General features: G+C 39.0%; 1 protein-coding gene across 9 annotated transcripts in view; it reads right to left on the bottom strand.

The window, feature by feature from the left end:
- The window catches only part of myt1l (myelin transcription factor 1 like), a 161,732-nt gene that overhangs the window by 51,720 nt on the left and 84,483 nt on the right, over positions 1-25,529 (bottom strand). For all 9 annotated transcript variants that reach the window (XM_015381279.1, XM_015381286.1, XM_015381278.1 and 6 more), the window contains exon 5: positions 2,047-2,486. In XM_015381279.1, coding sequence (XP_015236765.1) covers positions 2,047-2,486 — 440 coding nt within the window. The remainder of the gene's footprint in view (positions 1-2,046; positions 2,487-25,529) is intronic.

Below are 25,529 nucleotides of genomic sequence, written 5' to 3'. Positions count from 1 at the left end.
TTACTTTTACTTGAGTAAAGAAGTTTAATCAGTACTTGCACTTTTACCAGAGTATTTATTAACACAAGTATCTGTACTTTTTCTGTACGGAAAGTGAGTACTTTTGCCATCTCTGATGTCAAATAACTGAGATGAGATTTAACTTTTAGCTAAAGCACCAGGGCCCCATGGAAGGCCATATATGATGCCCTTAAGCCCCTTCAAAAAACAGCATAATTCACTAGTGAGCGTCTTCTAAACCCTTTAAAGCCTGGACCATGAAATAATTGACAGAAAATTATATTTTTCTATTTAGAGTTGTGATTGAACTCTGAAAAATGAAAGCAAAAAAATATAGATTTTCTATAAATTAAATTAGATCATTTATTTGCATCAATTTTGATTCATTAGGCATTTCTGTAGAATAGTACGGTATATACACTTTCTGTTCTCTAAATGTGTCTCATTGTGTGAGTCAGTGTTTTTAAGATCAGAAAGATCACACTGATGATGCAGATATCTCATGTATCAAATATGATACAATTGGTTTTAAAGGGTGAAATTTGTTGAGGGTTTTTACTCTTCATTTAGATCACACTTTCATTTAGAGATTTGAAAATGGCCAAATCTAAAAGAAGCATCAAAAATATTGTTTATTTATTACATTTAAGTGAATGCAGACTCGTAAGGTTCATAGGTCAGTATGGTTAGCCCTCTGTATGAGTAGGTATCATAAAGTACTTTTTAAACTATTGCCTTTAGAGTAATTTCTTGTTAAAGGTTCCAATCAGATTAAAATGTCTGCGTCTTCAGCAAGCTGCACTGTACAGCCATATTTTTTTAAAGGGCTTATACTGGGCACAAGAAAGGTGGGTACCCATTCACCATTGACTGGATGGGCAGTAAAGCTATTTAAGAGTCATTAAAGGCATAGCTAAGACAAATGTTTGGAGGCAGTTAGCGTTCAGGACAGAAAAACAAACAGATTAAGGCCAATAATCTGCAGAACACACTCCTCTGATATGCCAGGCAGGAATTAATGACAAGAATGAACTGATCTGCTGTTTTATTTGTACTGTATTCTCTAGATAAATGTAGTGTTTTATTTACCTAATACTGTGTAGGCCAGTTATCAGAAATTTTATTTTATTTTTAAACCTTGACAGCTCTTTCAGAGAATATGTAAAAAAGAAAGCTTTGCTTAAATTCTACCCAACTATGAACTCATATACCCATAACATTTACAATCAAGTTGCACAAGGGGTGTGACTTTATGATGGCATATTTTTCCATAAAATAGATTGATCTGAAGAGAACTTGCACTGATTAGGTTCTGCAAACAGCACAGGGGGATTGACCCGTTTCATCTGCTGAAATCTGGCACTATATAAACAAACTAAACTGAACTGATTCTAAATTCAATTACTTGGTTCCAGAGTAATGAGATCTAAGCCTTTTGTGAACATGGTGGCATCTCAGGCTATCTCTACCGCTGATCAGAGCTCGTAATTCAGATGAAAAGGAAACAGCTTATTTGAAGAAACCAGAAATGGTGGTTACTTAATGCATTAATTATAGGATTTTTTTTTTTAATGGACTTGTTAGATTAGATGCATTTTTTCTCACCCTTCTAGTTAGTGTGATGCAGGAGCATATGACCAAATATAATGTTACAACTTCTTGCTGCTGTTCCAACTGCCATTTTATCATTGGTACAGTCCACTGCCTTTAATTATCAAGACTCACTTATCTGTTAAATGTATTCAGCTTTGTTTAAAAGTTAGTAAAACACATGGTGTCAATGTGAAGTCATTTTAAACCACCCTGCAGAAGTTAGCTATCATCAACTATATGGAAAATATAGATTTTCTGATAATCTCTGACGATAAATCAGATAAAACCCACACACAAAAAAAATTTGTTTTTCTTTTCTGGGAGATTATATTCTCCTCTTTAAAAAAAAACTTATCTTAGTGTTTTTTTGAAACTATGCTGCAACAATGTCAGAAAATTGACCAAATCTGCTAAACGTATGAAATTAAAAAAATGTGTCTTCATTGATCTCACCTTGGTGTTGATTCTGCTCTCCGTCGTCCTCTTCTCCTTCTTCATAGTCTACCTCCTCTATCGCATCGTCCTCCTCCTCTGCCTCCTCTACCCTCACTTCCTCGCTTTCCTCTTCTTCATCTTGCTCTACCTCTACCTCCTCTTCCTCCTCTCCCTCCCCTCTATCCTCATTCTCCCTGTCTTCATGCTCCATTTGTTCAACGTTATAGTCCATGTAGCCCTCAACATCTTCCTCTTCCTCCTCCACTTCTCCCTCCTCCTCAACGGCCCCCTCCTCGTCTTCTTCCCTGTCATCCATCTCTTCTGTCCCGTCTGTCTCGTAGCATTCCTCCATGGTGGAGTTGTCCATGTCATCCAGGTAGGTGCTCCTCTTCGGAGAGGTTTCCAAAGTTTGTCTATCTAGACCCTTCCGCTTCTTGGCCAAAGGGCAGCCGTACACACTGGAGAGGAGAAACCAAAATACCTGTTAGTCAAGTTTTTATGAATTAAACCAACTCAAAATAGCGCAGAACTGTGAATTCAAACAAAAATTATACATTGTTTAGATTAAAAAAAATAAATTGCATTTTTGCCCCTTTTTCGATACCCCTGAAAGAAATCAATTGAAAGCATTGTTTATATTTTATGGCTGCAAATTACCAGCATTTTGCCTTCAGCTGTGGCAGGAAGAAAGCAACTTGTGCTGAAATAAATGTAAGGAAAAGAGTAACCGTCACCATGACCCTCTCCATTTAATATGACTGAGCTGCAGCTATTTTTGAATGAAATATGCAAGAAAAGAAAGGGCATACTGAAGAGCATTATCTCATTCAAATCAATTCACAAACACTTTATTATTCCCAAAGGGAAATGAAACATAAGTAAGTCAAACGTAATTTTTTAAACAGGTGTTGTAGATGCTGATAGCTGTAGGCAGGAAGGATCTGGAGAAAACTCTGACAGAAGACACTCTGTTTCTGATTCTTCTTTGTGAAATTATCTCCAATCCCCAGAGCCTGCTTTCTTTAATATCTTGTTAATCTTCTTTAAGTCATTAGATCTAATACTATTACCCCAGCAGAAGAGATCACACTCTCCACAACAGATTTATAGAAGATATGCAGCATAATAGTGTCAATACTGAAGGACCTAAGCTTCGTTAGGAAGTAAAATCTGCTCTGTCCCTTCTTGCAGACAGCTTCTTAGCTGTGTCTCCAGTCCAGTTTGTTTTCCAGTTGAACACCAAGGTATGTTTAATTCTCAACCCCCTCCACTTCTTTACTCAGCCTCTTGTCCATTTTAATGCAAACAATGCAGTCATCATCTGAGTATTTCTGCAGATGACACGACTCTGTCTAGTACTGAAAGCCAGAGGTGTACAGAGCAGGGGCTAAAAAGGAAAATATAAATTTTTCTTTCCAAATTCTCTATGGAAAAAAAAAAACGTTTCCTTTCCAGTAATATTTATAAAATGCCAATAAATAGAAAAGAAAACCTTTTGTTTGTGTAGCTTCGCAAAAATGTCAAAGGAGTTAAATGCATGCAGAACCACAGAAGGGAAGCAGAGCATCTGAAGTTGTTCTGCCAAGATGGATATAAAGCATTAATTAGATGTGCTCATTAGTAGGAATGCCTAAATGCAACAAAGCAAAAAAAAATTAAAAACAAAAAATTAGTTGGTCCGTCAGGCAAAACAAAATCAGGGTCCTTTTTCTGCTAACACCTGAAAACTACACCTAAAACAGTAAAACACAACGGTTTGTAATTTACTGTAATTGAGAACAAACCTGTAGCCTAAATCATATTAAGGCAGCTCAGGTTTTAATGTATTCTCCGGTTCTCTTCAGCACCTGGGGAAAGATCCTAATCTGGTAATCTGATAATCTGTGCATTTGCTCAGGCTATTGATCACAAGGATCTTATTTCATTAGATTCATCGAATCTAAGGGAGTCCTGCAGCATCCACGTGACTTAAGAAATCATCCACACAATCAGTATTTGTAGTGTTTTTTTTTGTCTGTCATTTGAACCAAAAGGACTCTGTTCATCCAATATCCTCATCTTCTTTTCTCTGTTCAACATCTGGATTTCCTTTTTTTAATTTGGTACAATTGAAAGAAACTTTTTGAGAATGAAAGGCTCAAATATGTTGTTAAAAGATAAATATTTTGGATACATCTACAATGCCTACTTTACTCATATTCCAATCCAGTTCCATCCAGTAGCCGATCTATACTCAGTCAGTCAAGGCTAAATCTCTGCCAGTCTGGGGATTCCTTAATGGTCTTGACCTCCTGCACCACCCGCGACCAGGGGCCTCATTTCATTAATCTAAGCCTACATGGAAACTCATTCCCTGCCTGACAAGCTCTCCCCCCAGGGCAGTGAGAGGGTCTGTGGGACAGTGAGGGAGGGGGCTGAGGCTGTGCTGCGCCACAGTGATCAATAGTGCTTGTGACCAAACATCTCGAAAGCACATTAAAATGCCACTCATCCTGGCTCCTCTGTTCCATGGCCCTCTCCAAATAAATCAAGGGCCAGTCCCAGCAGGCAGGCGGGCAGGCAGGAGAGGAGGGGTAGAAAGGGAGAGAAGTGGTGTGAAAGGGAGATAGACACGGGTTCTCTCCCCCTCCTTTTCTGCTTCATCACCTGGCCTTGCTTTTCTACCTGTTTTTTTTTTTTTTTTTGAACAATAAAACAGTCCAAAGGAAATGTTTCTTGTCAAGCTTTGAGCTGCAGTGTGGCCGCCTGACAGGTCTTAATGCAACTACATCTAAAAAAAAAAAAAGAAAAAAAGGACACATTGCTGAGCTGAATAATTGCTGCGACATCAGCTAATGGACAGCAAATAATACAAGGAGGCATGCGTATTTTGAAAGGAGTCAAGTACGCCTTATTATTTTGGGTAAAAAGACCGGCCAATCACAGAAAGCGGACCACCTGAATGTGCGCAAAGAATTTTAATGACGCTCTGACAGCACAGTGTAGTGCAGAATATCTTCCTTAGATTAACTTTCTGAAAAGGTTGACATTGAAAGCAGTAACATTCTTCAGATGGTTATTAGATATTGTTTGCTTTATTTTTAGGGGACTGACTACAAAAAGAAATGCCCTTTATGCTTCAAGAAAATGTTCAACTTGAAGTCCTTTTAGAATGTCATATAGCTTCTGTCTTAGCCAAGTGTTTCTCTGATCGGTTGACTTTTTTGTGATGTCTCCTCTCCTGGAAATAGATGTTGAGCTGAGTTTGGAAACTTGGATAAAAACTTTCACATCTGGAAAGCTTTCAGTTGGTTAAGTCAGAGAAAGTACAGATACGCTTCAAGATGTTTGCCAGTATTTTATATTTCCTGTTTGCATCGTATGCTACGTTTGATTCAACATTCACCTGGACACTGTTTGGAAATATGCTGAGTCATTCTTTAAAGAACTACCTACCCCTAAATCACAGTTTTTGTTAATAAACTGTATAAACTTATGTTTTATAATGGTATATACATACGCCAGGCATTACTTAGACAGTTTACTGCATTGGGGAGTGGCGGCCTAGTGGTTAGGGCATAGAGCTTGGAATCCTGATGTTTTGAGTTTGAAACCCACTCCCTTACACTGCCACTTTGGGTCTCTGAGCAAGACCCTCAACCCCCCAATTGCACCCCACGATGGAACCCCACTGCTTCCAAAGGGGATAGGTTAAATGCAGGTGTAAATTTCTCCAATATGAGATCAATAAAGTTCTATTATTATATTTTGACAGTCTGTTTTTTTTTTTGTCTAAAGCCGTCTGTTTGGTGCCCTCCTCAGGTTAAAAAGGGGTTACTGCATCTGATTTCTGCTATTGACCTAGCAGCGGATGTGAAGTAATTTAGGACAAGCGACATATAGCAGCTCTGCCCTGGGCATCTCTGCTGACTCAAGGGCTGTGTATGTCGCAGGGAGCTTGTCGCAGGTATGACTCAGATATTTTTTGATTTACGGCCAATATTGAAGTGTGGCCTGCGCTATGTCATTCCACGCCACAACGCAAGAGGGACAATCTAAGGGTCCCAGCATTCTCGTGCACCTCGCTCTTCTAGCTGCTCCATCTTCACGAGTCGTTTTCCACAATGGTGGTCATACAAACAAAACAAGATGGTAAGGTACCAAGCTGGAAATATGCATAGTGTAGATCGGATATAGATTTCACCAATCAGAGGCCTCCTGTCTGCAGTCACCTACAATTCTGGAGACGTCCAGCAGAGTGTCTGCGGAAGGGGCAGAGGGACATTTGCATTCACTGCGACACACATGCAGACGACCTGGTTTCTGAGTATAGATCAGCCTTCACTCCTCACAGTTGTTTACTTAGGAACTGTCAACACATTAAATGAGTTTCTTATAAGAATAGTAAATGTATTATAATTGGCCTTAAATGAGAGTGCATGATTTGGCATTCATTTTGTGTCAATGGGTAACAAGACATGAAAGCTTGTAATCTTTGATTATTAAAAGTGTTTGTTTCAGATATTTATTCATGATCCCCACACGAGCATGTGGGAGGAAGGAGCGGCAAGACGGAGTCTCTGCCGGCACCTCAAACTAGTATGGCTCAGTCAGCGCTGCTGGCTTCCTCCACAGAATCATCCTCTCTTTCCCCCATTTCCTGTCTCTGGTGAAGTTAGGCGGGAGAGATCCAACAGCTCTGCGCAAAACTATCATCGCTGGGATTTCTCTGCTCTCCATATTTGTCTCGCCGTGCCAGTGTGCGGCCGTCAATCAAAGCTCAGATCGCACCCAACCCATCTGCACTTTCAGCATTAGCTTGGGTTATGTCTTTTATGGAGAATTTTGCAAATAATATATGTTGGAAAAAATAAGGCTTCAGAGGGACGGAAGTTGTAACATCTAAGCTCTGTATGTGACTGTAAAGGTTTTTTTAAATGCCGCCATGATTGAGCTGATAATATAACACCAGGCTAACAAAGAAATTCTGACCAACGAAAGTTCCAATTTGATTTTTAGAGCCATGAGACGGCATTTTAGCAAACATTTATCGACAGATCATAGTCAGTTCCTCCAAAGCCTGTTTCCAACTTTGTTTGCAAAGGTTCTAGCACTAAGCTCACATGAAGGTGGTCCAGATGTTAGGTACCATTTCTTGAATCACTTTTCAAGGTTAGATTACAGTCTGCATTATAACTCTAAAGAAAAGTAATCACTCTAATGTGTATTTGCTTTGAGTATTTTGCTGCTTTGCTGATACAAGATCACTCTTTTTCAAATCTATACCAAAAACATTTTCAGAGATCACTTAAACAGAACTAGTGCAGAATCTTTGCATCTGTGGCACCAAAACTATTTCAATTAAGCAGCTATAATTAATATAGTATATTGCAGCTATGACTCAAAAATTACAATACACAGTCTAATATAATACTTTAAAAACTCTATCTAATTTAAGCTTCACTATCCTTGCATATTGCTTAAGCCTAAACTAATGGAATGGTAAAACATATGTACTTATATAGCACTTTTTCAAGTCAGGAGACTTGACCAAATCGCTTTACACTACATCCAGTCATTCACCCATTTACGCACACACTGATGGTGGTAAGCTAAATTGTAGCCAGAGTTTCCGTGGGGCTTACTGACAGAAGCAAAGCTGCCATACACCGGCGCCACCACAACGCCTAGCTGCAGGGCAAACTCCTGCATCCGATGCCACTCTTGTCCCATTGGGTATTTTATGGTGAACGATCTGGAGCACTAAGAGCATTGAAATACACAGATTATCCTTATCCCTATAATGCCGAATGTGTCATATTTGATACATACGGTTTCTGAAATGTTTTGTGTCTGACACCTTTTGCATAATTTAATGGTAAAAACTTTGCACAAAATTCAATTGTACACAATCAGATATACCTGATAACAGCCAGTAGACTTATCGCACAGTAATAAATTATTAATATCAAAAATGTATTTCTGTTTTTTCTTTTTACATATTTTGTTAAAAGGCCAAATAAGGAATTCATACAAAAAAAAAGTAATTTTCAGTTTTTTTTTATTCTTGGATTGGGCTTTAAAGGGTTATATACAAATATATATATTTTGTTGACACTGGTAACAGTAACATAAACTGTCTTGAATGAGCTTCACTGGTTATCACTGGTTTAACATCCATGATTTCAGGTATTTATTAAAGTTAGAGTTATTTAAATCCACACAGGTTATACATGTTTGACAGGACCTGATGGTTCACATAATCTAAGTTTAATATCAGGATTTCCTAACATTATTTTTTTCCTACACGAACATATAGAGCATAATATGAAACAAAATGAAAGCATCTTTTCATCTATAAGTTTATGTGAAACCCAACAATGTTTAAACATATTTCCTTAAGGCTTGAGATAATCTATCATGTTAAATCTATGATTTTGATCAGTCATTTAGTCATTTTTAATTTAAAAATCACAAAGTCAGTGCCCTCAAATAAAATGCTTGCAATGTAATGTAGATTGCTGCCTGGTTGGGAAGAATGTATTAGATCTTTTTGATAGTTATACCATTATTTGGTTTGTATACATCCATATATCTACCATGTCTTATACTAGCTATAAGATTTTAAATCATAATTGTCCTTTAGCTTTTCTATATGATAAAAAGGCGTTTGTCCTGCTTCTAGAGAGACCCATGATGACTAAACCTGCAGGAAGCCTCCGCAACTTCCCACGTTCTTCCAATTCTGCCACCGGGTGACCTTGTCGGCAACGTTCCTCATCACAGGCCTTGCATCCCACTCACTGCACTTAGCAATTAAAATTCTTAAGGTAATTAAGTTGCATTTTATTTGAAAAGAGGACTAATTCTGCAGTAAACTCGGAAGAAAAAGGACAGTGATGAGAAAATGTGGTACCATTCTAGGTTGCTTGCTTTGTCCCCCTCCTTGGCAGAATGACAGAAATCCTCTTAGAGGCGTATGCAGGATGGGAGGCAGCAATCAAGAGGAGAAAAGAGCTTCAGATCACAAAAAGACCACTTGATTTTTCTATAAAGAGGGCATCCTTAGCATTACAAGATGGAACAAATTCTATTACAGTGTGAACAAGAGGCCCCCTTAATGCAGAATAGCCCCTTCAGGAGGCATTGCACTGAACAGGCTCCTGTTCCTGGAGCATTAATGTGAGTCAGGGGAGAGGAGTGGCAGGAGACAGAGAGCTCCTGTTTGGCTAATTTTGGTCGACAGTTGAGCGACTGCTGGAATGCGACAGCGTTCCACGGCGCCTTTATTAGCAGTCATATTAGCGGCTGTTCGCAGCGGGGGCAAAGGCTTTAGCCGGTCATTAGCATCACACAGTATTTGTCTCCCTGACGCTTGGATGAAGGTGCTGTTGCTGCCCCCCCCCCTGCCTCCTTTTACATTCATCTTTTCTTCCTGACATCTTCATATTCTCGCTCCTTTTCTTCCATGAATTTATGTCATGATTTTGGACATTTTTTGCATAAATTGTTCTCTGCTTTACTAGCACAGCCTTCTCCCCGTTTTCTCCGACAGTGCTGCTGTCTTCGCTGCACTTATGCCTCCACAGAGCAGAATCAAGACGGAGGGAATGCACCACCTCCGACTGTGCCTCCTATCCAGCAGGAGGATCTATAGACACGTGTGGCAGAGCCCCGTCTCCATGGTGATACCCTCCAGAAACCCACGAGGGATTCGCCATCCTCATAGCCAGCCAGCCAGCGAGGAAAAATGAGGGAGAACGGCAGGCGGGGAGAGAAAATATAGGGTAGGGGGGGAAATTGGAGGCTATAGGAGGCGAGACAGATGGGCGAATGTATGCTTTTTTGTGCATTTCCGCATGCAGACCTCTTTTATGTTGCGCAGAAACCTGAGAAATATAGGGCAGAGGAGGTATAAAGAACAGGAAGGTTTTGCATGTGAAAGAGCGGTGAGAATCATTTCTGAGCTGCCAGGCTTCTCCTGCTAGCAGAGGAGAACAAAAGGCGGTGTTTTGGTGCAGCAACCTCAGCAAGCACATGGCAGACGCCGCAATCTTGGGTTTTTTGCTGGCAGCCCAGGTTCCAGTTTGCATACTGTACTTTCTGCTGTGGCCCATTCACAAGGAGGGGGGTGACTGATAGACTTTCCCCTACCTCATGAAGCATAATTTCAAAACAGCGACAATCTTGAACTAATGGCTCTCTGTATAATCCATAGGATGCTTATTTTTCTATCATATTAAAACAAATTGCATACCTCTACATCTTCACTATGAAATTAAGAAATTGCAACAGATCTTTCTCCATTTCATCTTTTTATTCCGGGAAATGTATTGGGTAGGCTGGGATTGAACTTCCCATCTGCAGGGGATGACTTTTCCTTAATCCAGGATGCTGAAGCAGTTCTAAAATGTAAACAGATTTTCCATTGGTATTTTAAAAAAGCAGAAAAACTGCAATGCTATTTGATAAATGAAATGGGTAATAGTTGGCCTTATTCTTTATAATGCTTGATGGTTGACATGCACCTGTAAATGTACTGCAAGACATGAAATGGAATATCTGATGGTAATTTTTTCCTGAGTGAATTTAATGTACTAAAACACTATCAGATTGTGCAAACAAAAATACAGTAAAAGTTAATACTAAGTGAAATGTAAGTCATTTTTTTGATTCATTAAGGTGCTTTAAAGTCAAAATAGGAACGAAAAAGCCTTGAGAAACATAAAAGCCACAGTAGAAAGCATAACGACAGTCATGTTTTTGGACGCTGGAGTACCTGGAGAGAACCCATGCATGCACAGGGAGAACATACAAACTCCATAAAGAAAGACCCCAGGCTGGGAATCGAAGCCAGAATCTTCTTGCTGCAAGGCAACAGTGCGATCCAGTGCACCACTGAGCAGCCTCAACTGTTTAAGTAAGCCATTATTCAAGTAGAACCAGGAAAGAGGTGTCACTTTATAGGATTTTAGGTATATATTCAAGCAAAGTTGCTCTTTTTTACTTTATTTTTCTAAGTTTTAGCATGGTGGATTTTGATCTTTTGGCAATAGTTAAGAAATTCAAATCGCCTAAAACTGGTACTGAAAGTTGAACAATTCCCTTGAAGCCCGTTTTTTTCTACGAGGTTTTAATTATCACAAAGAGCTCCAACCTCTTACCCAAACATGGCCAATTCTGGCTCCAAAAATAGGATGATGGACAAATCCAAAATGGCATTCTCTGGAAAAACTATTTTATTCCTCATCTCAATCAATTTCTTTACACGACGTCTCTCTACATTTTCCTCTCTAAACTCCACGCAATGAAGAGCAACCTTAACAGTTGGCTCATGCATTTGTTTAGGAAATTCTTCCATCATTTATCCTTAAACCCACACAAAGTGTTGGCTGTTCATTTCTGCCTTTTCCTAATTGCCAAACCAAGGGTTTTTTGTTGTGCTTTTTCTCTACATGTGAGAGCAAACTAGATTCACTACTGATAGAAGAGATGAATCAGGGTTGGGCTAAAATTAATGTTGGACCAGTTGAGATTCAAAATGCTCCAGAGATTCTGATGTGTGAATTGCAGAGGGAAAGTCTGGCATTTGAAAGTTCTTTTTATTTAACATTAAGCTACACTTAATTATTTTGTAGATATTTATTTTTCTCTCTTTATTTCTTACATATCATCATAAACCATAATTTGCTTAAATATGTAAAGTTTAGTAGATATTCTTACAGGGGGGTTCTCCATAGGGCTGGCTGTCTTATACATGTGGCTATTTAAAACTCAAAGACTGCAGTCTGAATGATAAATTTCCTGTGTGATTACCATAATTAAAATCCAATAAAACATTTTTTTTTTATTATTCAAGCATGGTGATAATTGATTATTTTGAGTATTTTTGAAAATTGTATTTATTTCAGTCAATTATTGAAATGCAGTATAAATTATAAAACACAGATTTATATTTTCCAATGTCTAGTATTATTATATTTTCTACTTAATACTAATAAACAAAAATCATAACATTTAAGATTAAAAAACATTATATAAGGCCAATGAACAATAGTTTTCTAAGGAGCAATGTGGGCTATTTTTTTATTTCTGATTGAAGGTTGTTGTTTTTAATATTTGTTTTGCAGTCAGAAACTGTTTTAACCCTGCATATTCTAAATTAATTATGTTTTTGTATGAAATCCATACTCATTTATGTTTATTATATGCTCAACTTTTCCTTTTTTCCTGGGGATTTATGGCTGGCACAGGGTAAACCAGTAAAAAGAACCATGTTGTTCCTGTTTCTGACAATAGATGGGCTGCCCAGCCCCAGACCTAATTGAAAATTGGATTCAAAAACAAAAACTCTTTTCAGCAAACTTAATTTTCAGCAAAAAAACAAAAAAATATTATTTTGTGTAAAATTTTAATACATGATGAACTAGTGAGTTGGTGACAATAAAGTTTAAAATATCCCTAAATGAATGTATAAACTATCAGTCTCTAAAATGTAAAAGTGCTGAAAAACTTGTTGTTTTGTGTTAAAGATGCACATTGTTTTCAGACAGTTGCATTATCATCTGTGAAAATATTAGAATTTATATCACACAAGCTATTTTGCATAAATCCCTTGAGGGAGTCCTGAGAAGGACAGCTCATCGAGCAGCTGATTCTAGACTGTAATGTGGCTATCTGTCATCCAGCAGCTAAAATCACTCCCGGATTAGCCAGGTAAGGAGTCTTTCCACCAGTGTAATGACTTCAATCAATCACTTCTACTCTGAGATGCATAAGGAGCGAGCTGGTAGGTAGCTGCTAGCCAATCAGCCATTTTCTGTAGAGGACTTCCCTCTCTTTTTTTCATCCGTCTGCTGAAGCCAATGAGGAGGCTGTCACAGTAGTTGTTAGTTTGGATGAACTGATGGAGTGATGGAGTGTTTTCTGTCTGTGATTAACCACCTAATTGAGGACATGTTACCTGTGTATCTGTTTTGTTTATTGCTTACCTGCTGGGGGCCACTAACACCCCTAGATTAATATTAAAAATAGATAAAAATTCTCATCATTAAGTACATCATTACTCAGAGCTATGCATTTTCCAGCTGCAAAAATAACTCCTGAAAAGGTGGTTTTACGTGATTTTAAGGGAAACCTGTGAGGCTTACTGTCACAAGTGAAGATGATCAAATACTATCTATACTATCTGCCACGTATACTATAAATCCTTAAAGGTATAGTGGAGGATGTTCTTTTCTGGATGGTTCATCATAATAAGTGGAGGTCCTAACTGTCAATCATCATCATTCTGGTGATATTTTTCACTTATCGGTAGTGAGACTGACATAGAGGGGAAAAATGCAAATCTTTTTTTGGAAAGTGAGCTTGTATGCGTGCATGACGAAAATTAGCTTGTGCACGCTCTCGCAAGTGTTTAAAGGCATTCCCTCTCGGAGACGGGTACAGAGTTGTGCATGTGCAATTTTTTTTTTTTTTTAAGTAGAGAGAGCAGGTTTTTTTCAAAAATTTGCGAACATCCTCCACTATACCGTTCAGTAAATCTGTGTCTTTAGAACCAATAGTTCCAGCTACATCTAAAGATTTCTTCCTGGCCAAAACATCCAATATATTGTTCTCAATAAATAATCTATTAATGGTACATTATATCTTAATCAAAGACATGCTAATTAACATTTTAATAGGGATTACTTTTATTTATATAGATTATATATTAATTTGTGTTATCCCTATTTCTAAAGCAGGTTTCTAAATGGATCTCTGATATAGTGACCTTCTATTCTCCATATACAAGGGTATACAGAGATGTATCAAAATGAAAATATAGAAAAGTAAAAGTGAAATATATTTATGGTACTTGCATTTGGAATTAGGGTAAAAAAGTATATATTTTCTGGTTTACATGAAAACTTTTTGGTTATTTAAGATTATCATGCCTTTAGATCCAACTGATGTTTATTTTTTTTTATTTCATCTACAACCTGAACAAGGAAAGAATTGGGGAACACACTGCATAAACTTAAAGCATGGTGGATTTGATCTCTCTTGTGATCAGTTGATAAGAACCATCATCACCAGTCTTGGTGTTTATGGTACTCTTCCGTTAAATAGAGAGCATTAAGATTCTGCCCTTTGTGAGCTGCATTGAGTCCCACTCTGTTTCATGTTTGCTAAGCCTCCTCTCTCCACCAGAGGAGGAGGGCTTTATGACACTGATGTAATTCTGTTGGCAGCTGCTGCAGAGAGGAAGGCATGTCGGGAGGAGGAGAAGGAAGAAGAAGCATACAGAAACTGGGTTGAAATTGGCTCAGAGGTTAAGGGTCAGGATGAGCCTGAGCCTGGGGTTGGCCCCTTAGCAGCTAACCCATCCAGAAAGCACCACCTCCCCTCTCTATTGCCAGAGTCCCCAAACCCCCCAGCCCCCCGCGGCATGCTCCGCACTAACCACACATCATCTGCCATTCCCTTTGATGTCGCTCGGTTGGGAGGCAGTCATAAAAACAAAAAAGATGAAAAAAAGAGCTTATTTGAGAGAAAAAAAACAAGGATAAACACCACCTGTTTATCTGATGTCAGGTAATGCCAGAAAGGCAGTTTGCAGCCTCGTCATAAGCACAGAAGGCAAATGAGGGGGAGAAATTACAAAGGAAAAAAAAAAAACAGAAATACCTGCACGCCACTGTAAATTTGGCAGCCGTTGTGCTGAAGGGCTTTCAAAGCCTGCTTTAAACCGTGTTAGAATATGTAGCAGAACAAATAAATAAAGTTCTAGCAGGTGAAGAAAGAGACTCTGTGATGTAGAGTAGACAATATAATAGTGTTTTGGTGAACTGTTATTACAGCAGTGATTGTATTGGAGCAGACCAATCTTTGTCCAGCTCTGCCGTGCAGCTGAAGTGATAACAGCTGAATCAGAGCTAAACTGAAATGATCCCCAAGGCGCCACGCACAGTCTGAAGTGTATAAACTAATGACAGAGCTGACGGATCCAACCAGCTCAGTTCGTTTCACCCCCAGCCCACACACTCTCCGCTTTTTTTTTTTGGTGATATAAAGCTTTCCCATTAAATATGGAAATTTCTGTTTCAGTGACAGATATTTCACGGAGGGGGGCTGATGGCATGCACTGTGTTTTTTTGGAAAGGGGAAGTGGCAGATTTTGATTAATGCGACCTTATCTGGTGCTGCACATGGAGACGGAGGGCTTCCTGAGCTTGGTGGGGGTGGATGGCTGCCTGTTCTTTCTTTCAGCCGCCAAATTTTTCTCCTCGATTTGATATCAATCTTTCCTGCTTGTTTTTTTTCACTTTACTTTTGTTTTTCTTTTGTCATTATCATCAGAGTCACATTTGTACAGCTATCAGGTGATACTACAGGACTAGTTTTTTCATATTATGTAATTCTTTTATCAGCCTGACCTTTCATTTTCTCTATAGTTGCATCTCAGTTAATTAGAATATCATTACAAATGAATTTTGATCGCTAAAATATAATGTTACTTTTGAGGACTTGACATCTGTCCATTAAACAGTCACTGACACTGATCAAAAATAGGACAGGTCGTTAAAGATCACTGGTAAAGCAACCAAGCATTTTTAACACCTCATTACCTTTAAGAAAACTGTGACTTAAACCTTTGACTTAATCTTAATAAGTTCTGCAAACTAGTGTTGCATCGATACCAGTATCGGGTGGGGCCCCGATCCAGCACTAAAATGGTGGTATCGGTATCGTCGAGTACCAACAAATAGAGCACTGATTCCATTTTGAGAGCCAAAAGTATATTTAATTATTACGACCCATTTCAGGTAGGCAATATAATGTTCTACTGGATTCACTTTGTATTAGTTTTTTTCCTGCTTCACAAAGGTAGGCAGCAGCTTGACAAAGCTATCATGGCAATTATTGTACATCCAAGCTGTAGGCCTATGCAGTTCTTCATATATACACACACATCAATTTCAAACAGATGGTATAGGTATCGACCAACACTGCACAGCCAGGTATCGGTTATTAGTATCAGGGACAAAAAAAAGGCAGTGGCACAACACTAGTGCAAACATCGACTGACTGATTGATAGGGATGGGAATTCGAAAACCGGTTCTTGTTCAGAACCGGTTCCGTGTGTTCCAAATCCATGGCAGCGTTTGCCAGCTCGCTTAACGATTCTCTTATCGCTTCCACGCAGCACCAGAGCCAAGCGCTGGTCAAGACGACTTATGTCGCGTTTTTTACTCAAGTTAAGCACACGGCATTTAGTAAGCAAGTCATACGTGACCAGGCGTAAGTCTAGAAAAGCAAACCAAAAAAAATTATGTCCCATGGGGACACTAGTTTATTTAAATCAGGGGGAGATGAGTTTATTTCCCGAAATTGTACAGTAATGCTTTTTCATTGAACGGATGCCGTCTCCATTAGATTTAGATGACTGTGACAAGACGGGTAGCCTGGCTGGCTCAGAGGTTGGTAGCTCCCGTTTACTGACTTCTGTTTTCGCCGAGGCAGGCAGAAATAGAATCTCCCAGGCGAAGGTAGATGAATGTCACTGTGCATTTACCAAGTTCATTGTTTCACAGAATCGATAAAAGAATCGATAAGGAATCAAATAGTTTCACAGAATTGATAAGGGAATCGGAATTGTGAAAATCGTATCAATTCCCAACCCTACTGATTGAATGACTTTATTGATCTCATAGTGGAGAAATTAACTTGTTACATCAGCTACAAATAGTCAAAGAGGAAGAAGAAGGCGTCAAAGTAAGAAAAAGGTGTGTGGGATATATACAGTATATACAGTGTGTCCGCATATGACTATTTCTATAGTAGGATCATTATAAAGGGTTGCACAGTATTATTGCATGGGGTGTTCAGATGGGTAAGTTAGGGATAGTCAAAAGATCAGAGATTAATGAAGCATGTTTTATTCAAAAGTTAGGGGTAGATATAAAAGCTGCAGACTGCAATTGCAGTTATTTTTCATGTAAAACGGCACAAGCACAAACTCACCACCGCATGGAAAACTTCTTAATTCCTTGTGTTGAGCCACTCTTGAACTTGTGACAATGTCAGAATTTTCTTACCGGTGCAAACGAGAAAAATAACAAACTCTTCTTAGACAAAGATGCATTTACATTTATTCTCTGAAGGTCTCAGAGTCTCCAAGAAGAGTAGAGAGTCAATGAATCCAAACTGCTTAAGATCCAGTGTAAAGTTTCTAGTCAGGGGTTATTAAGGGAGATATAACAGCTGCTGGTACAAACCCGCATTCTGTATTTAAACACTTTATGCTTTCCTCTGCTGTATGGAGATAAAGATTTAATCTCCAGCTGTGCTTGGCACATAGTATCAGTGCTTGATTAGCTAGAAAACACACCTAACCTTAACCTAAAGAGAACCTACAGAGGACTGTGAAGCGGAAGAAGAGAGACACCAGACACAAACATGCAGATGGACTGAAGGTGATACTAAAAGCAACCTGGGCTTTAGTTAACACCTCTGCAGAGCCATACACTGAATGGCTCAGTTCCACTCTGCACTGAAGCAGTAATTAATGTAAAAGAAGCACTGACAACATGATGACATTTCTGTTTCAAATATATCCTCCGTCCTATATGATATAATCATTTCACCTGAAACTGACCATAATCCAATAACATAAAAGCCATTCAGTACAGACCTAAAGTTTGGATACACATTCTCATTTAGTGTTTTCTTTATTTTCATGACTATGAACATTGAAGATTCACAGTGAAGGCATCAAAACTATGAATTAACACATGTGGAATTATATACTTAACAATAAAGAAAGTGTGAAACAACTGTAAATATGTCTTATATTCTAGGTTCTTCAAAGTAGCCACCTTTTGCTTTGATTACTGCCTCGCACACTTTTGGCATTCTCTTGATCAGCTGATGAGGTAAAAAACTAAAATTAAAAGGTTCTCACATCACAGGTGTCCCCGGTCAGGTTTAATAAGTGGGATTTCTTGCCTTATAAATGGGGTTGGGACCATCAGTTGTGTTGTGCAGAAGTCAGGTGGATACACAGCTGATAGTCCTACTGAATAGACTGTTAGAATTTGGATTATGGCAAGAAAAAAGCAGCTAACTACAGAAAAATGAGTGGCCATCATTACTTTAAGAAACAAAGGTCAGGTATAATTCTTCTATGTAACAAAAAATGTATTTTAAGTGGCATTTGAATTTGCACCTGTATGGGAGACTGCTTTGTTTCATCTATAGTTTCCAAACCCTCCTCCTCGTTTCCATCGCCTCTCCCTGCCAGAGACTGAGGTGCAGCAGTGCCGCTTCCCTCTGTCGCTCCATCACTTCCCTGGCCCACTTCCAATGCTTTTAGTGAGAGCTATCTGTCAAGTCATGAATAATACAGGCCCAAGGCTGGCGTTAGCTTGCTAGCTAGCAATGTGGAATCCAAATGAGGTCTACAGCAGGAAGAGAGCACTTGACTTTAGCTCGCTACCATGCTCTCCCTACCAAGACAGGCAATTACTCAGCCCACAGCCCCAGCTGCAGCCATGGCAATCATAAACGTAACCCCTCACATCCTCATCTGTACACATGCTCTAAAGCCGGGCATGCACATTTTGCATCTGTAAGCCCGCACTTCAATCTCTAGGTTCAAATAGTGGCACAATTGTATATGCAGAGACACAAAACACAGTTCGCTCACTTTACATGACAGTAAATCTATATCTATTTTAAGGGTAAAGAAAAAAACGAGAACGTATAGAAATTTTCCATAAAGTGCAGGGTGATAAACAAGCGGAGTGGCTTTGACATTGTTTTCATGGAGGACGGCGCGGAAACTGAAGGAACTGTGTGAATCTGTCACTCTGCTGTCGGAGCTTGAGCCACTGAGCTTCAAAAATCTATTAATCAACAGCAGAGTTCCTTCATCATGTCTTATCTGCTAATTAACAGAAGACACAGCGTCCACCTTTATCGTGCTCACTCTGCAGGGCTATCGCATGTATCAGGTATATGACACATGCATGGCCGCATAATTAGCTCTGCACCGAGGCATCTTTAGGTGACGGTGTTAACCCATCCATCACTGCTTCTAATCATCCACTGGAGAAGAAGTGTGGGATGTAATTACAGAGTGCTAGGCAACGACAGGCTTCACAGGTAAAAATAGTCATGCAGGATGAGAGACGTCGGTATGTGTTTGGCATGTGGGATGGGTGTGCGTGTGTGCATGTGTGGTATGCATGCTTGCGAGTATTGAGGTAATGAGATCTAGTTAGTGATGCTCCAGAGTGTCTTATTAACAAATAATAACAGCACTCCTTTGTTTTTTTTTTATTTCTCCTCCCATCTATTATTCACACCTCACAGATTTACTCATGATTCATTTATAAGAGCATCTTGTGCAACCTAGAAACTAAATGTCACCCAAAACATTCCCTGTTAGGTGTGTCTGAGAGCATGTACACTGTGTTACTCCATTCAAGATGTGGATAAAGACACAATTCTCCACTTGGTTGAAGGATGTGGGCTTACTCTTGCTGTCGCAATCCAACAAGATTGTGGGGAAAGAAAAAACAATGGGATCCAGCTTCGCCTGCCTGTGCACCGACACAGACAGATACACACACAAGAGCGAGTGACAGAGTGCTATTGAACAGAATAAGTTGGATCTCGCCGGATCAGTAACGAGGGCTGTAGTGAGGCCATTCTGCCATTCAAGCCTCCTGTTGTGAAATCAGCATGAGACCCTGTGTACTTTAGTTGGATTTTCTTTCCGCTGAAATTGCCAGGTTGGAGAGCGGCACTCAGCTGGGAATGCTGCTCTACATGTGAAGTAGGTTGTGTGTCCGTGAACGACTTGCATGTCTACATTTGTGCCATCGTGTTAAGAGGCCTAAGCGTGGATGTGCTGCATGTGTAAGTGTGGATCTCTATCTGCTCTCTTTCTCCAGGTGAAGAGTCTATTCTGAGGGTGCCGCTCCAGTGGAGAGCTCTCCATGTCAGCCTGGTAGCACTTTACTCAGGAAGAGGTAGACCTAAAGTTCACCATCTGGCTTTGCTGTGAACACTCAGTGGACCATAACAGTACAGCCACAGGTGGTTTCACTGCGACATACGTTATGAATGTTTGACTGACTTTATATATTTGGATCTTAAATTAGAACAAAAATTCCCAAAAGAAGACATGGTGAGCACAAAATGCTCGTAATATAGAAGCGGGGATAACGCTGATGTAGGTTCTTATTCATCCAGGTCATAGTCATTCCATAAAAATTCAAAAAATATCCACTGGACTTGGTTTCCAAGATTTGAAGACATTTAGCCACCTCTCCAGGAAGCTTTCTCAATTCAATTGTAGCGGGGATAACCAATTAAAAATCTTAATCGATATAAAAAGAAGCACAATTGAAGTTAGACAGTGTCTTCGTACAACATGCAGTAATTTATAAAAGTTTTAAATCAGGTTTGGTCCGGATTAGCCAGCAGGTGGGTCCGGATCCGGGCCCCTGATCCCTGACCACTGATATAGATAATAGACACAAAACAAGTGATAATATACAAAAACAGAAAAACTTGTTCACTCTGTAAAATTTCAGCTAAATCATAATACAGATGATAAAAATGAGAGATGCTCTAGTGCAGGATTTTCACTATCAGCTAGCAGAGCTGGTAAAGTTAGCACAGCAGCCACCACAGTGTTATTACTAGATTGTGATTATTTTATTTATGTGAGTAAGATATTACTCTCAGAGTAAGATGGTCATGTCTAAAAACAAAACTGCTTTTATCGATATTCCTTACTGTAAAATATGTAAAAGAATATGTAGATTTTATTGTAAGCTTTCAAAAGTTCAAAATTTAAATATTGCATGCCACACGTGTCAGGGTTTGGTTGAGGTCTTGAGGACCCAAGTGCAGAGGCGAGGAGGCAGAGGTGAGTTGTTGTAGTTAAATGGAGGAATTACAGGTAACAGAGGCAGGAATCCAAAGATCCAACTTAAAAATGCAAAACAAACCAGAACCATGGAGACATCATGGAAAACATTCATGAAGAGCCAGGGAAAGATGGGGAACCAGCACTGAGGAACTGCACAGGGAGAGTTTATATGGGAGACTGAACAAAGACAGGACTAATGAGCTGATTAGGCGCAGGTGTGAACAGAGGATTCTGGAAAGGAGTTAGGGAAAAGGAGTCCAACGCATGAAGGCAACAGGGGGCAAGCAAGAAAAACCTGTGAACTCAAATATATCCAGAAACACAACAAAATAGGAATTAAGCCAATAAAACTAGAAAACATTGAGCAAAGTAAAACTGAATACTCAAAAGAGAACTTAACATAATCAAGAACATGACAACACTTTAATGCCATTTCTATATATACATATATATGCATCAGTCTTCATATTGATATGCAGTGTAAACAAAGCTGGTTAACAGTGATTCCAAAACTGTCTTTTTTTTTTGTGGCATTGGTACTGAATGATAATCTAGTATAGATCTGAGGACTTTTTGGACAGTTAAACATCCTAGCTATTAAAATAAATGTCCTGATAGATTGTAGTTTAAAAGCCTTCCAAGGAGCACCGAATGACTGAATCTTACATATAGCGCTAATTCAGAAAAATATTACTTCCTTTAAACTCGACCAGTCAAGTAATGTACCAGACAAACTAAATTCAAGAAACTATTCATTTAGTTTGGAAAACTACAACTTTAAAATTCATGGACAATATAAAACAAACTTAGAAAACAAAACTAGAAGTTAATGTCAGGGGCAGTTTATCAAGGTGTATCATTTGAATAAAATAATCTAGTTATATGTGAAAAACTACCATACACAGTTAAATTAGTATGTCTTAAATATATATCTCCCTTATGTTTGTTTAGAGTTGTGTTAAGGAGCTGTCATCCACACTCACTGCCACCTTAGGTAAATATGTTTAGTTGTTTTAAAATAAATGTTTATATTATTAAATTTGCAAAACTTAATAAAATGATATAGAAAGAGACATAAGCAGCAGGATGTGTATCAGGTTCACTGGGATACATAAAATGATCTACAGTATTAAAAATGTGTATTTCTTAGACAATGAGAGCTTTGGCTGCTCTTTAGACATTGTTTGAATTATCTAAATCTCCCCTTCTCCATAACTAAATTATTGAGAAGACAACAAATGTGTATTCTAGATTTAATTGATCTATAACATGAAACATTCATACCAGCACCTCAGACATTAATAACCATGCCATGTTTAAGATTACTTAAGTCTTTCTCATAACTCGTTTTATTGCTTGGTTCAAACTCCAGGACATCGTGTTTATAACTTCTTGAATCCTAATTCCCAGAGCTGCTGTTATTTGGACTGACTAGGCTGCCATCAATGGTAAAATATTAAACAGTTTTACGAAAAGGTATAGGGCTGGATTTTCGTGAATTTTTGAAAAGACCCTCCCTGTCCACCTTGAATGTGTAATATGAAACATGTGCGAGAGCATGCACCATTTCTCCTCGTGCACGCTCTGTTTAAAAGTTGCTATTTGTATCGCTCATACAGCATACTTTCCAAAAGAAGATATTCAATCTCTTTTCACCATCGTTATATGATAATGTGGATGAGCACATGACGTAGGACAGCCTTCAGTAAACATATCACCAGAATGTGATTGACAATTAGGAGGTCCACTTATTTTGATGATCCACCCGGAGAAAGAACATCCTCCATTATACCTTTAATAAAGTGGCCAATGAGTGTAAAGTATTTTTTTATTTCAAGTTATCTCCTGCAGTTGATGTATGATTGAAGTCTTTTTAACAGCTTTTGGATCAAAAACAGAAGCTACAACATGTCAGTGTAAAAACGTCTTATACTAGTTATGCTGCTATAGGCTTAGACTGCTGGAGGACATAGGGACTCCTATTTCATCCTTCTGCTTCATTCTATATCTATTCTCCCACTCTACAGAATCTGTTAGTTCAAACTCAACATTCTGCTCTCTCTGCTTTTTCTCATGGTAGCTTCATCTGGTCTGTTCCTGTTTGGCTGTGACTCCATCCAGGAGAGAAATATCAGCTGTGCTGCTTCCATCATCACCTTTGTTTAGAGATGCTGGAGATCAGCCTGTTTTCCAGTGTAGTCCTGTTTCTCTGACTGTGGCTGGCTGGATGCGCTCTCTTCATCCTCTGACATAGGAGCTGGCTCTGAGTTCGTCTGCCTGGCTGTGTGTTTCCTGGACGGGGTCGCCTTTTACAGTTGCTTTTTGTATCTCTGCTTCTGTCTTCTTGAACCCCAGTCAGCCTCTGCAGATGGCCGCTCACACTGAGTCTGGTTCTGCTGGAGGTTTCTTCCAGTTAAAAGGGAGTTTTTCCTCTCCACTGTCACTACAAGCATGCTAAGTGGGAGGGATTGCTGTTTTCCTTAGATAGAAAACTTTGAATCAATTTGACTTTATGATCTGGTTGGATTGCAAAGTGCCTTGAGATGACATGTGTTATAAATAAACTGAATTGAGTTGAAATTGAATTGAAAACTCACACAATGCCTATCAGTGTAGCTATTTCATTTATAGTTTTGATCTTTTTATTACCTTTTTTATGACAGAAACGAAAGTACCACCCTTTTTTTAAAGGTAAACTTTTTGACTAAAAGCAGACTGATGTGAGAGCAGTTTCTTTTCAGATGATGCCCACCGGTTATGTTTATCCCTACAATGATCTGTCACTCTTCTTGTCCATTTCCTGCTGCTGAACTCTTTGAGTCATTGTGCCACTCTGCTGGTTTCTAGCTGCTCGCATATCAGTCTGAGTGCTTTCAGAGCATGACAAAGTGGAGGGAGCAGAGAAGACGGTGTGTGTGCGTGGGGGCGTGTGTGTGCATGTGTGTGTGCAAAGGACTAAACAGCATCCCAGCTGCAGAAATGGCATTTAAGTGTCTCTCCCTTTGCACTCCAATACTACTGCAGACCCATTACCTCAGTGCATGGATCTATGTGCTTGTGCACAGCTACAAATATCTTCCAAAGCTATTCCTCCAATCACCTGGGTGCTCCCGCACGACTCACCAGTCTACCCTTCTGTTCTGATCTTTTTCTCATTCATCATGCTTCTTTTCCTGTCCTCCTGCCAGAGGTCTTTGCTAAGGTGTAATTTAGCCCCCGCTGTTCTCTAATTTCAGCCATAGTCAGGAGGGGCGTGGCTGGCCACCTGACACCAGGGATACAATCTGTCAATCATTACTAACAGCCAGGAAATTGCGTTCAAAGTGAGAGTAATTATCAAGCGTGCCCCCATGTGGGCCGAATTGAACACCTTCTCAGTTTGGCACACAGAGAGAAATACATTTTCAGTGGCAAGGCTAGGTGGAGGGTTTTATTGTTGCTAAGAACAAGGTGAGCTGCATCTTATCCTCAGCTTCTATCCTCATTCTTCGTTTATCATGATCAAATCCTTCTCTATTCTCTAATGCCTTTTTATCTTGGGTATTTCTGATGTTGTTACTCTCAAACAAAGGATAAACACATCTCTGTAGTCCAGTGAAAAAGTCTCTAATGATAAAGTAGAATAACAGGTGCAAGAACACAGTTAAGAGAAATAGACAATAAAGGAAAGTTGTGTGAACAAATGAGGACGCTTTTTGAATTTCCATTGGTTAGGCCTGGAAAGGCAATATGGAGCAAATACTCCATAACTGCATTCCAGAATAATCTACTGTACTTCAAGTGGCTGTAAACTGCCTCTTCACCTCCTGCAGGCTTTAGAAAATGTACCAAGAGAAGATAAACTCTGACCAATTACAGGTCTGTCTTGTTTGATATACAGTTTTGGCTAACTGTTTGTTTGGCAAACAACTTTTATTCTTTCATAAATAACAGAACTGAAGTCATGGCAACAAGCTTTTCATACTCTCCACCAACAACTTTACAGCTGCAACAATAAAAGAGGCATCAAAAGTAATGTGTACAATTTCCCCTGTATCCATTCTACCACAGAATTCCCACATCTTAAGAAATTAAAAGGACTTTTCATTTCTATTTTTGCAGAGAAAACAAAAAAGAATTTGAAACTTATGAGCATCTCTGACACTGAGTTAAAATAATCGATTTATGATAAATATAATAATACATTTAATTACAATAAACAGAGAAAAGTGGAAAAGCAGGTTACAACAAGTTTGTCTTTTGCAAATTAAAATACTTGTAATTCATGTGATAAATTGCAGAACCCACCGATATAAAAGTGCTTATTTTCCATGTTGCATTTTTTTTTAAATAAATACCTTCTCTATGTAAACGGTGGATTAAGTTATAAATAATAATAATTTATTACTATACTACCCCTCCACAGCTTCTCTCCCAATGAAGCCTGCTTTGAATGGGCAGCAGTAGGAAGGGCTGCTGAAGGGCACACCCCTGAAGGGCAACAACAGTTAAGCCAGACATACACTGTGCGATTTTTTCAATCGTTGCACGTAGCTACAGCTAACTAGCCTCGTGAGACCATCCTGATCTCGTGAGCTTTCAAGGTTTCACTCA

The sequence above is a fragment of the Cyprinodon variegatus genome, unplaced genomic scaffold (genome assembly GCF_000732505.1).
Source record: "Cyprinodon variegatus isolate N-32 unplaced genomic scaffold, C_variegatus-1.0 Scaffold230, whole genome shotgun sequence".
Lineage (NCBI taxonomy): Eukaryota > Metazoa > Chordata > Actinopteri > Cyprinodontiformes > Cyprinodontidae > Cyprinodon > Cyprinodon variegatus.
Note: the sequence above shows the minus strand (reverse complement) of the source record. Positions and strands in the feature narration are given on the sequence as shown.